This window comes from Pinus tabuliformis, chromosome 1_2, assembly GCF_031772625.1.
Source record: "Pinus tabuliformis cultivar Carrire ecotype Pingquan chromosome 1_2, CPIR1, whole genome shotgun sequence".
Lineage (NCBI taxonomy): Eukaryota > Viridiplantae > Streptophyta > Pinopsida > Pinales > Pinaceae > Pinus > Pinus tabuliformis.
Window position 1 is genome coordinate 651,282,106 of NC_142298.1, and position 14,101 is coordinate 651,296,206.

Consider the following 14,101-nt stretch of genomic DNA (forward strand, 5'->3'; position numbering starts at 1 on the left):
AGAACATACCATTGTTAACTAAAATTAACACTTTGCATATTGGGTAAGTGTTTTCTTGTTGATTGGGTTGCTTCTCCTACTGCTGTGATCATTGGTCTCTTTGATGCCTTATGTCACTGTTGCATCTCATTCATTGCACTCTTTCATGCATAAGCATTCACTGTTAGCAATCTCAACTAAGTGATAAGATACATGTGCTCTGATTAAGTCAATATTCTCAATAAGAAGATAAAGGCTCTAAAAATTGGTTTACTTGGATTCTTTCATAAGATTAACTTGCTCCTCTAATAAGTCCGCTCTCTCTTTTAATGTCATTAACTGTTAACATCAATCTAAAGAGTAACATTGTTGAGTAGTTACTAGTTATTGGTTATCATTTTTTGCTATATCTCTTTCATTTACATTGAAAAAATTCATACATTGTGTTGCCTAGAAGGACTGCTAGCATCTTTTGTGACATTGATTCTAAAAGAATACTCTTGCTTGTCATTGTTAAAGAAATTGGTTATTGGATAAGTGGTTACATTGCTTTTCATTGAATCTACTTTGGTAATAAATGTACTAACTTGTTTTTCGCAAGTGAGCTTCACATCTAAGATCATAATCTTGCAATCAAACTCACTCTTAAAGCACTTGTCTAATCAGCACATTGTGGTAAGGGTAATCTTGAAAAATCTAAATGATCTAAAGAATTGCTAATTGTGATATCTTGTTGAAATATTGGTACGTCAACATTGTTAAGAGAGGAATTGGACTTGTGCACTTTAATGTCATTTCATGAGAAATTGTCCATTGTGATATTGTTAATCTTGAATTACTTTGCTCTCTTCTTAACATTGGATAATTGGATTTGTTCATTGAGCACTGCTTTGGTGAAGATTGTCTTTGCAAATTGTTAAGTACTTTCTTTCATTGTTCTAAATTGAATATCATTATAATTTGTTTCTAAGTACTTAAAACACTTAACAATTTCAACTATAAGGCTAATCACTCATTTTGTAGTTACATTTTAGGAATAGCATTGCATCAATTAATTCACCTCCGAGCATAAGCTTGGTTGAAAGATGATAGGACCACCTCTCTCACCCAGCTTGCGAAGTTTAGACCCTCACTTGTGGTTAACATGGTGACCTTGCAGTTGTCAAAGCCAGTCTCTGCAGCGTCGGAGACATTGGGTCCTTAGAACTCCAGGGGAGGTATCGTTAATATAGCCTTTTCTATCTCTCCCCGGGTTTCTCTCCACAACCTACGCTTGAGACTAGCTTCTAAACAACTGAGAGGAAGTATTCATTTAGATAGGCATCTAATTTAAAATTAACCAAGAGTTTGCATTTCACTAAGTTTCCAAGTGTCACATCTCCATATAGGATAGCGTGCATCCTAAGCAACAACTATTCATATGGAAACTTGGTAGCTAATTTGTATTTTGCAAGTAATTTGACTCCACAAGGCATTGTTCTCTTAAATAATCTAATTAAATTGTGCTATAATTAAACTTGTGAATCATCATTAACCAGGTTGCTAGGCCATTCAGTTGTGTCTCCCAGACTAGTCAATCCCGACAAGTCTTTTATCTACACATTTCATAGGGACTACCCCCCATAGCCTGCTATTGGGAGACAACTAGAATAGAGAGGGCAAGGATCAGAGTGACAACCCCTGCCCTGAGTTGTTGTCACATTCACCTATACAATTTAAGCGACAACAGGCGTCAATACAACATCAATTCGGACCTGTTCCACAAAAGATATCTATTCACATGTGCGAAGAAGAAGATTTGTTTGCCCAGTTAGTTGAGTTCTCTATTCTTTGTGTTGACCAATGTTGACTTGATCTTTTTGCTACTGTTTAACTGAATTCTTAATCGAGGTTGGAAGCCGAATTATTCTGGAATTGTTGACCATCTGTTGACCAAATTTATGAAGTTGTTCTGGGCGTTGATTGAGGTTTAACCACAGGTCAAACTCTGTGGTTTGAACAAGTTTCTTATATGGAATTATAGGACCGAATTTCAGCCCCTTGTCTAGCTATTGCAGGTCGAAATTTGGCCAATTGACTAGTGATCTAAATGTTGACTCTCTCTCTCTCTCTCTCCTTTGACTTGATTTGATTGGGCATTGAATGTGGTCAATGGTTTGACATTTTGACTAGAAGAATAAGATGTACAAATTGATTGAATTGAACAATTTCTCATAAGGAAAGATTACCGGGGTTTCCCCCTTGTGGGGTTTTGTCCCAAGAAAATTTTGGTGTCTCCTATATCATTGTTTCATTGTGATCTCTGCTGCTCTACTGAATTTAAATGGTTGAAATTTTCTTAAGTGTAACTGCTTGATGATTTGAATGCTCTAAGAAGTTAACTTGTATTATTGGAAGTAGTTATTTGGAAGAAAATTGTTCGAGTCTTGCAACTAGAAAATCATCAATAATGTGTTATTCACACACACACACACACACACACATATATGCGGCCGACATTTCCATTTTTGGGAGTGAGGTTTCTAAACGAACCTGTTTCTGAAACTCCGAAATGTTTTGGAATTTTGTGCATAGCTTGTACGTTGCTTGTAGTGGACTAAGTTCATTATCATTATAATCCTCTCATATAAATAAAGGAAGGAGAAAGTCATTCTCATCATCATGCTTGGAGAGCTTCTTCATTATCACACATGTTTAGAGATGGGAGAAGAGGAGTGCTAATCTCGCTCTGTCTCTATTTCTATCTCTCAGCCATTTTGCTTTGCACTTTATTTCTCTTTTCCGTTAAGGTGTGAGGGTTTCATGGAGAATTCTTGAATTCTAGTGTTAGTGTTTTGTTCCATATGGAGGAATTGGAGTTAGGTTTGTGAATTAATTGTAGGTTGTACTTATTGAGGAAGAAGAGAAGGGGAGATGCCTTGCATGACCCTAAAGGAGGACTTGCTAGTGGTGATTCTAGCTTGTTGGAGTATCGTTGGTGGAGCCAGAGATTTTCTTGGTTTTCCCTAGCTAGGATTGTGGGGAGCTCAGAGTATTGTACTAGCTTGTGATAAGCTGTAAGAATGTACATTGACGTCATTTCTTGTTTATATACATGAAGTTTACAACTGTCCAAAATTTGTCTTATTGCAGATTTGATTTTCAACTATCATTGGCTTCATGATTTGGTAATTTTGAGCACTTGTATCTCTTGCTGATTTGACACAAGTTAAGGTTGAAATTGTTAATTGTTTTGATATTAATCTTGAGGATAATAAGGCAGATTTAGTGCTGTAATTTCTGTTGCCATAAATTGATTTTTAGATTTGGTTCATGCTTGAAAAGATTGCTTTTAAGAGCTGAAACTTGTAGGCACATGTCTGGGAATTTCTTTCTTGAGTTGCCTAGTTTATTGGGGTTGTTAAGAAGTGAAATATTGTAATGTTGCAAACATCCCGATTTTATCACGAAAAAATCATGAAATCACAATTTTTTGGCCTGGTCGATGTTTTCCGAATTTTACTGATATTTTGTTGGTATCTTAATTTTGCCGATGTTTGCCCATTTTTACCGCTGAAACTTGTAGGCACAAGTCTGGGAATTTCTTTCTTGAGTTGCCTAGTGTATTGGGGTTGTTAAGAACTGAAATATTGCAATGTTGCAAACATTTTGATTTTATCACGAAAAAAATCGTGAAATCGTGATTTTTGGCCTAGCTGATGTTTTCCGAATTTTACCAATATTTTGGTGGTATCTTAATTTTTCCGGTGTTTGCCAATTTTTACCAATATTTTCTAGTCTTTTACTATTTACTGGTTTTCTCGACCCTTGTCAACTTCATCCTGATGCTGATGTTTGCAACATTGAAATATTGTTCTATTTGCTGTTGTAAATTATATACCAGTTCAACCCTAGTGCTGATAATTCACAGGGGACTAGATCTGGGAAACCTCTAGTAAAGAGGTGAATTTTCTGAATCTGCATTAATTTTCCTATTTTGGGAATTTTTACAGTTTGTCTTCTATGATGCATTTTGTCTTTATTTTATGTTCAACAAGTTTTTACCATTAGAAGAATGAAATCTGCTTGACAAGCTAGCCTCACCTGCACTTGATTCTTTCTGGATCTACGGATTGCTGGATTTCTTGAGGTTTACGAAATATTGGTTATATTGTTGATTTGAGATAGATTCAACCAGAAAACAAAATATGATTAAAGGTAAAAAAAGTGAACAAAAATAAGATGGAAACATAGGGGATAAACCCAAAACAAACTTTCTAGATGATTTAGAGAGCAATTTTTATAAATTATCAATTCCAATTAAAAAATGATATTTTATAATTTATAAATTCTTTTGGATCATGTAGGTTTATGTATTTAACAAAACCTGTCTTTTGCTCAATCACTGTATCCTATAATCTGAAAATGTGCCAACCCACACCTAATTTGTTCCCTTTCCCACACTTTTGGCGACTTTCCTTTGTAAGAATGAAATCTCTTGAAGGATGTGGTCTTATGTATTGTTGGCCTTAATGAAACAAAATCTTAGTGAAATTCTTTTGTTGCTTTAATGGGCAATGATAACAACTTCTAACCTTGCATTAAGCTATCCATAGGAAGATAAAAGGCTCCTTAATCTCAACCTCATATGAGCATGGTTGATAGATAAGTTACTGTGCATATGGGTAGAGCCTACCCTATCTTTAGGGTATGAAAAGGTGAACTATTTGGCTTTTACAATTTGCTTTTAGAGTAGGTGTTTTTGAACATGCCCTCCGTTGCTAGGACGGGGCTTTATACAATCTATGTTTGATTTGGATCTCCAAAGCCTCATAGGCAACATGAACAGATAATAAGTGTGGAGTTATGTTTGCGCCCCATTACTGTTTGAATTAGCAGCCTCGGCAATCTCTCCTCGCTTTAGGTCAAATTCTACAATGCCACAAGGGGGTATCCCAATACCTAGATTGCTTCACCAACAAGTTAGTAGAGCATTGCCTAGAAACCCTATGTATGATGAAGGTTAGGAGTTGATTAAAGACAAGTGTTAAATCTGATGTACAAATGAACAATGCAGAAAATACAAACCAACACTTGAGAAAGAATAAAATACCTCAAATAGGTACTATCTTTAATTCACAAGTTGAGGTAAGGGTTCATACATCAAGTGAAATGTTTTATCCTTGAATTCCTTTTGATTGTATGACCAAAAAGAGGACAAACTTTGTGTTATCCTACACTTTCAACACCTGTAAATGATAAAAGTTTGCAGAAAACACGAATTTGAAGTACCTTCCAAGCAACCTGGAAGTGTGGAAACACACTAGAATAAAGTATGCAACAGATGTGTGCAGTGAAAAACGAATGAAATAACAGCTCAGCGACAAATGCATGCAGTGAAATATGAATGCAATAACAGCTCAGCAACAGATGTATGCAGTGAAATGTGAATGTACAACAATCTGAAATAGAAGTTGCATAAATTGAAGGGCTAATCCCCATAGTTTTAAAACCTGAAACTGGGTTTTGAACCGACCCACCTATCTAACCAGGTTTCGAACCAGAAGCAGATTGAACTAGATCAAATCGAATTTGAAAAAAAAATACATAAAATAATTATTTTTTTAATGAAAAGAAATTACTTTTAATATTGCAAACAATGATTCCAATGTGGTTGTCTCTATATCTTCCAATGATTTGAGGGCTCTACGAATGATTTCTGGATATTTTTTTGTGCAAAGCCCTACTTCATGTCTAGGAATTTGTACAAGGTGGAATTTCGATCAGTATACTTCCCTTGTCATATGCTGCTCACATAACTTGCAAGTCAAATTTGATCTGTCAAACTGCCCATTGGGTTCACCAAGGGTCCAATTTTCTTGGCATGTTTGTAACTTTGTTGAACTCTTGAGTCTTAATGTAAGATTGAAGTTTGAACTTAGGGCGCATGAAGAATTTAAAGTTAAATAAATGAAATTAACAATCAACAATTTGAATTTTTGACCCAAAAAACCCTCCACTTAATGCAACAATAATGGCGAAAGGAACACATTCAAACCCAAGCAAAAATCATGGAAAAAACTAGGGCACAAAAAGAATTTAAACAAATAAAATTAACAATCAACTTTTTGAATTTTTGACCCTAAAAACCCTTTGCACTAAATGCAACAAAAATGGTAAAAAAAAAAACACTCAAACCCAAGCAAAAATCATGGAAAATTTATGGGTGACTGAAACCCAAGGAAAAACAAGGAGAAAACAAAAAAATAGGGCCAAATTTGATGCCCATACTTGAAATCCATGCCCTGTTGAAGAAACTTGGTCAAAATTCTTTAAATTCCTTCAGCTTTCTCCTTTCTCGCCCTTGTAGATTAGTTCTCCTCCTCCTTAGTTGTCACCCATGCCCTCTAATTGCAAAATGAAACAAAAAAACTCAATTTCACCCTTAAAAAGTTTCTGTTTCCATGGTCGATGATATTTACTTATCGGATCGTGATATTTTCATAATAATCGCGATTTTTTCAAATTGAAAAAATCACCGATTTAATCGGGCAATTAAATCAGCTTAGCAAAAAAATCGCGATTTTGCAACAATGATTTTTACTAATGTTTGCTACTTTGTGTTTTTCTCCTGTTATTTTTGAATGGTATATATTTGATTTGTGTCTTAGAAATCATCTTTACTTGTAAAAGGGATGGGGAAATGCTGTTTGTTTGAGTGGTTTTAAACTTTCAGGCAATGGGGATGCAAGAAAGTTTAGGATATTGCAGGATATTTAAGGGTATTACATAAATAGTAGGTTCATTCTTCTACCAATGTTCTACCAAGTTTCCAGGATGGGGGGAATGTGGGAATGGGGAGACGCATAGGGGGGATGTGTTGGAGCATCCCCAAAATTTAGGGAAATTTATGGAGGATGGGGGTACGTTAGGGTGTGGATATAATTTTCAAACTTAAATTCAATAATGAAATACATCGATTTAAATTCATTATTCATCATTCTAGAATCTGCATTGATTTAAATTTATCATTCATTATTCTAGAATCTGATTAGTACTAAACAAAATAGTAGATACTAAAGTCTATCAATTGATTTTTTTTTTTTTTAATTGAAGAAATCGTGCCTGGAGCAACTCTCAGGTGTACATAGTCTATTCCGAGATTGGACCATGAGACCTGTGGGGACCAAACCTCCCCACCTAACCGTTAGGCCACGACCGTGAGACCTGTCAATTGAGTTTAGCCTGGGTAGTTGGGTGGAATAGTTGTTATCCTTCCCACCTAGGTTCAAGTCTCATAGGTTGACATGTTTACACTCTGGCATAGAGTAACTATGTTGCACTCTTAAGTGAGTCTATGCCGAGGACTGAACTAGTACCAACAACCTCTCTCTTGCCTTCGGGCTAAGAGGGAGGTTGAATTTCTTCCTCGGGCAATACCCAATAACCAAAATTTTAGTCAATCGGGGTTATCTCGAGTGGTTGGACGGAATGGCTATTATCTTCTCCACCCAGGTTCAAATCCCCACTAGTGACATGATGAACATTTTTGTAATGGCTTCGTGCCTTGTGAAATCTTAAGTGAGTATACTTGTGGGTGGGCCTTGTACCAACAACCTCACTCTGGCCTTCAGGTTAAGAGGGAGGCTGGTTTCTTTCCTCAAAAAAAAGAAAAGAAAAGCAGATACTAAAGTTTGAAGACTGGAATAATAAATTGAAATTACTCAAACTCAAAAGTAGTAAAGAGTGACAAGTCAAAGACTCAGTTTGAGGTCATCAGTATCTAGAGTCAACACTAAAAAGTTAAAACTGAAATGACAATGGACAATTAACCAATGTTATTAGAAGTAGACCAGTCATTGAACCAGTCGATCTCAAAACTGTGAATCGAGATAAAACCGGACCAAAAAACCAATCGACCAAAAAATACATAAATATTCAAATTTTGAAAAAAATACATAAATATTTATGTGCATCCATATGAATCAAAACCATTATGCACAAATATGCAAAGTTTCTCATATATATCGCAAGGGTCCATATAAACAAAATAACACTTAGTGCAATTCACCTTTGTATAAAAATTACATCAGCAAAGAGACTTCAGATGGCCTCTATAGTCCAAAAGAAATCATGCTACAAGAAATACCTACTTATCATCAAAATCATTGCCTATATTGGAATCATCATCAGTATCACCCTCTAAGCATTAAAATAAGATTAAAAAGCTTAACATGTCAAATTAAGATTTTGTTTGAGCGATGGGTACATTTTTATTAGGGTCATGACAAAGGAGTTCAGTAATAAAAGCCACCAACATCGAGGTATATAGAGGGTTTGGTGCTTTTGATTAAATGCGAGTTCCATACCCTCATACATGATAGAATCCAATGGAAATGTTGCAGTCCCTCCAATATTGAAATGATGAAAACTGTTAAGTTTGTTGGATTTTGAGTGGGATCTAAAATTTTACTTTTCTCCATATGAAATCCAATGAGGCTGGAACCACTCTCAAACATCCTGAAACAATTAATGGAAATGTTAAAAATTTAAATAAAAATGACTTTAAGAATTTAATATTACCATTAATTATTAGCATTAGTAAGGGCCTAGGGTTGTGTTGAAAAATGTAACTAGGTTTGGTCTTCATAATTATCATTGTACTTGTAACAATATGTATCTCATGTAAAAAACAAAAGAAGAAAAATAAATTTTGTTATTATTATTATTTCACTAGTTAAGCATGTTCTTCATGCCTCTAGGATTTATTTAGTCAAATGAAAATTTGTCACGAGTCAATCTACTGTACTTGAGTCAAGTCCCATTTGGACTTTTGAAAGAAAAAGGATAAAGAATTTTATTTGAGTCAAAAGAGTCATTTTGTCACCCACAAGACAAATTGGCCCTCGAAGGGACAAATTTGACCTCCTAGATGTTATATATAGAGAGAAGTTTGAACTCATTGTAACACCAATTCATCTCATCAATTTCTGTGCCAAGGAAGAAAGAAAAACTAGTGAAAAAAAAGCAAGGAAGGAAGAGCAAAAGTCAAAGGAGAGAGAGCAAAGGTCCAAGGAGGAAATTTTTTGTGATCTTGTGCCCTATTTCTGCCACATCTGTGAAATTTCAGACAGTGACAGGGGCCGAAAATTTCAGATCAGTTGCAGGGGCTGAAAATCAAAGTTTGACCAGATTTGAAGAGCATTGACCATTGTTGACTTGGTTGAGGAAGGTTTGAAGGAGGGCTAACTTGGGTCTTGTGGGAGGTCTTGGTCTTGGTTTTTGGGTCTTGGATTTCTCACTTTGATTTGATTCTATAAGAAGAGAAGTTGGTTGGGTTTTTCCCCTTGTGGGGTTTTGCCCTGGATTGAGCCTATATCTTGTGTTCATTGTCTTTTGTGATCTTCATGTTTTATGTTTTGGTAATTGTTTGATGAAGAGAACATAATAAAAGAAATAAGAAGCCAACAAACATTCACAAACAATAATAAAGTAAGAGAAATCAATCCTAATTGCTAGCCTATTGGTTTCTCAATAGGTTGAATATTAGGCTTCCCCAATCATAAATTATTGGTTTTAGGCAAAATTCAGGGTGGATGCCCAGACATCCCCCTTTAGAGGGGGGTGCCCAACTCTTTTTGAGGGGGATGCCCACAAGCATGCCTTTTGGGGAAACATATCCCCCACACTGGGGACACATTTTCCCTTGCATTTCCCCAAGTTTTCCCGATGTGGGGAAACATTTCCCCGGGTGTCCCCCATCCCAAGATCATGGAAAATGTGGGAAGCGCACCCGCCACACTGAGGGATGTGTCCCCGTGCAACATTGTCTTCTAAGTCACAGGACATGTCCTCCAAGGTGCCGTGTCCCGTATTTTACGTGTCGGACACGAAAATGGCCCTAAAACGTGTCGAAAACGTTTTTCATCGTGTCCTGTAAAATGTAAAACGTATTCGCCGTTTTTCGTTGTGTCCTACATCTGGAAAACGCGTATTCCGTTGATAGAAAACATTGCCTACATAAGCTGCAATTTTTTTTGAAAGAAACAAATAATTTTTGAGTGGGGCAGCTTAATGATCAAGTCTAGGCCCTAGTATTGATATGCTATTCATGGTAATGTTAAATTCTTAAAGTAAAAGTGACATTCTCCTTAATCTTCATTTTCATCTTTTTACTTAAATTTTTAACATTACCATGAAATGACTCAGGATGTTTGAGAGTGGTTCCGGCCTCATTGGATTTCATATGGAGAAAGTAGAATTTTAGATTTCATTCAAAATGCAGCAGACTCATCAGTGTTTCAGGATTTCAGGGTTGGGAGATTGTAATGTTTCCAGGTGACACCACCTGCATGAGCTACCCCTGCCACCAGTAGAGGACGTGGTCTACCTCCTATAGCTCCTACTTCTAGTTCTTCAGCCTCTAGAGCATAGAAAACTCCACTGCCAACTCCACCAGCACCAGCATCTACATCTAGAGGGAAAGGGAAAGTTGTGGCATTTTCTCGCAAGAAGGGCAGAGGAAATCAATAGGATTAGACTTTAGTTATTTTCTTATGTGCTTGTAAGTTGTACATGAACAATGAACATTGAATATTCAAGAATTAGGACCAAGCATATCACATTCTAATTTCTAAATAGTAAATTTTGATTCTATTTTTTTTTTTTTAAAGTGAACTATGAACTTTGAGAAGTAATTATATTTTAATTTGATTAGATAAGCTGCAACTTGCAATTTAATATGGATTAAAAACTATATTTCAGTATATATATATATATATATATATATATATATATATATATTTTATTAAATATATATAAAACGTGTCTGCCGTGTCCTGTTTCCAGGTCGCTGCGTTTCGTATTGAATACTCGTATTTACGTGTCCTCCGTGTCTCGTGTCCTCGTGTCATGTGACTTAGATTGTCTTCTACTCTTGGATGCTGTAATTTTTGTGATGGACACTACTTTACCATATCTTAATATAATGTTCAATTGCTAACTTTAGTCTTTTAATTTACTTTATTTTTCTGGAGTTCTGACACTTATGCCTATTGGACAGCATATTTCTGAGGAGAAGATTTTAAATGCTGTAAGCATAGAGAAGGATGTTGATGGCTTCCATCCTTTGAACATAGGACGTCTTGCTATGCGAGGGAGAGAGCCTCTATTTGTCCCTTGTACACCGAAGGGATGTATAGAGCTGTTGCTTCGATCTGATATAGATATGATGGGAAAGAGAGCAGTTGTGATAGGCCGTAGCAATATTGTTGGAAGACCAGTTGCTATGCTTTTGCAGGTAAGTCCTTTTTCGTGCGACAGTGATAGTCATATTTTTCATCACAATAGCTATGGTATTTTTATAGACACGGTTACTGTTTCTATGAATCTTCTCTTTCTTCTGAATAATCCTACTTTCAGGTTTCTTATTCTAATCATCTTTGGTTTGGCAGAGACACAATGCAACTGTTACTATTGTGCATTCTTACACCAAAAATGCTGCAGATATTACTCGGGAGGCAGATATTGTTGTTTCTGCCGCAGGCGTGGCAAATTTGGTTCGTGGTGACTGGCTGAAGCCTGGAGCTGTGGTGATTGATGTTGGCATAAATTCAGTGGAGGTATGGCAAATTTTTTCTAATCTCTTCTTAACCGTGACTTTATAAGATGGTTTTCAGTGAAGAGCTCAAATTAGAGTTAGCTGTTTCTTTGTAGGATCACAATAGCAAAAGAGGTTACCGATTAGTTGGTGATGTTTGCTATGAGGAGGCCTCAAGAATAGTCTCAGCAATAACTCCTGTACCTGGTGGAGTTGGTCCAATGACAATTGCAATGCTTCTGTCCAATACTCTAGATTCAGCAAAACGAGCGTATGGCCTCCCTTAAGTTTTAGGTTCGATCTAATCCTTTAATAAGGGAGTTACAATTTAAATTAATTCAAAATTTTTAAAGTTTCAGGAATGATGTTGAGCTGTGGTTCAGTAGAATTACAGGGTAAATATTTTTCGGGAGATATATTTTTGCAGTTTGAGGTCAACTTTCCCATAGGGTCACTTAAGCTTACATACCTTTGTCTATGTAGTGGAAGTGCGTGTATTATGTTACTGCTCCTCTGATTTCAATGGAAAAAAAGTTAAATCGCATTTTGTCTTGCTATTTTCTATGGGTGCTCATGGGGAATTTGGTGAAGATGTGACTTTCCGTCATCAATATGGTTGAACGGACGTGTTATAGTTAGTGATGTTTACTAGAACCGTTGCATTATTATATTGTACTTAATGGAGTTAACAGGCAGTCAATATTAAGACAACGGTTTGTTAATCTGTATCTGATTAAGTGTGAGGAAAACAATTTGTTTGTTTTGTTTTTTTCTGAGGAAAGAAATCAGCCTCTCCCTCAGCCCTAAGGCTAAAGTCAGTTTGCTCGTACCAGGTCAGCCCACAGGTATACTCAAGAGTGCAGGCATGGAGCCAATACAACAATATTAATAGACACGAAGCCATTACAACAATATCTATCAAGGCATTAAAGCTCATCATGTCACTAGCGAAGATTTGAACCTGGGTGGAGAAAATAACAGCCATTCTGCCCGACCACCCAAGATAACCCAATTGACAAGTGAGGAAAACAGTCTATCTGCAATTTGTTAATTAATCTGGTGGTTTATACAGCTATACTACTTACTATAGTTGTATAACTTATTCGCACCAACAATATGTTATCAGTATGACATGGTTGTAGCAGATCTTCATGTTGGTACATACAAATGGATGGGGCACTAGGAATAGCCATCTGTCTCTATTATCACTGAGCTGTCTATTTATAAGTTATATGCCATTTTTCATCAGGCCAACGTTCCCATACTCCTTACTCTAGTTTTAATTTATTCACAACAATTTGTGTTATCAGTGTTATCAGTACGACTTGATGGTAGCAGATTTAATATTGATGGCAGACACAAGAGTTAGCCGTCTGTCTCTATACATAAGTTATGTACCAGTTTTGGTCTGCCCAAGGTTCCCAACATTTCCGATTAATTTGTTGTAATTTGTACCAGTTTGATCGAGGTTGCCAACGTTTGTAATTAATATGTTGTAATTTGTAACAGATGATTGGAGTTTAATATTATGCTCAGGAGCTAGATACTACCAATTTGGGGTTAAAACTTAAAACCAGACGCAAAATCAACATAAAAATGGCTGATAAATGTTGTTTATGAATCTCTTTAACGTCGTTTGTATGTCAAAGTAGTTATTTCGGATATTTGACATTTAAACATGGCTTAAATGTTGAAAACCCCACTGTGAGTACATGGACAAATTTCCATTATACACTCATTAATGGTCGATTACTGACATACAATTGACACCAAGTTGATGTTAACAACATCGACGAAGTGTGGAATTCCATGGTAGAAAAAAATTAACCACTCTTCCATGGTAGAAAAAAATTAAATCCATGTTCGTTCGCTGTCTAATTGATGTTTGTGTTGTGTCTTTGATGCAAAACCTCCGTTTATAGTTGTCAACCTAACGTGGAATGTGCCACACATAATGAAACAGTGGCCTATGAAATATGAAATGTTGATTATTCCACGTTAGAACATCTTTTTGGGATTTTTTTTTGGGAGCCAGTCTATGTTTTATTAATGTTTGGATACCATGTTCTAACTATTTTTAGAAGAGGGTGGGATCATAATTTCAGTTTTGTAAAATATTATCTAATTATTTGATTTCTAAGTAATAATATAATCGCAAGCAACTTCAATATTATATGAAATGTTTTATTAAAATTGTTGAAGTATAAGAAATCAATAAACTTACTATATTCACATTGATTCTAACAATGTGATAGGGCTTTTGGTAATTATAACGAGTTTTTTTTGGGTAACAATAGGGGATTATTATTTGCATACTTAATAGAAATTGTGAAGGTGTCAATCTACTTATTTCCTTCTTACTTCTCAGATTTTTTTTTTGCAGAATACTTACATCAATATTATGTGCTTGTTTTTTGGACTTTTTATTTTGTGAAATTTCAAACCCATAATTGATATTATTTATTGACTTTTTAGATGTTCAGATTCCATTGGAAGGAACAATAGTTTGAACCCTCTATGTGAGAATATTTTAAGGAGATGACA

General features: G+C 35.7%; 1 protein-coding gene across 4 annotated transcripts in view; it reads left to right on the forward strand.

Annotated features, from left to right (window-relative positions):
* Positions 1-14,101, forward strand: part of LOC149207365 (bifunctional protein FolD 2-like) — a 165,026-nt gene that overhangs the window by 136,366 nt on the left and 14,559 nt on the right. Inside the window, exons 4-7 of one of the 4 annotated variants that reach the window (XM_089395697.1) lie at positions 11,021-11,257; positions 11,412-11,579; positions 11,674-11,851; positions 12,391-12,525. In XM_089395697.1, coding sequence (XP_089251823.1) covers positions 11,021-11,257; positions 11,412-11,579; positions 11,674-11,844 — 576 coding nt within the window. In that variant the 3' untranslated portion in view covers positions 11,845-11,851; positions 12,391-12,525. Of the gene's footprint in view, positions 1-11,020; positions 11,258-11,411; positions 11,580-11,673; positions 12,280-12,390; positions 12,829-14,101 lie in introns of those variants that run through there. The other 3 variants (XM_089395698.1, XM_089395696.1, XM_089395699.1) reach the window with 3 other exon arrangements.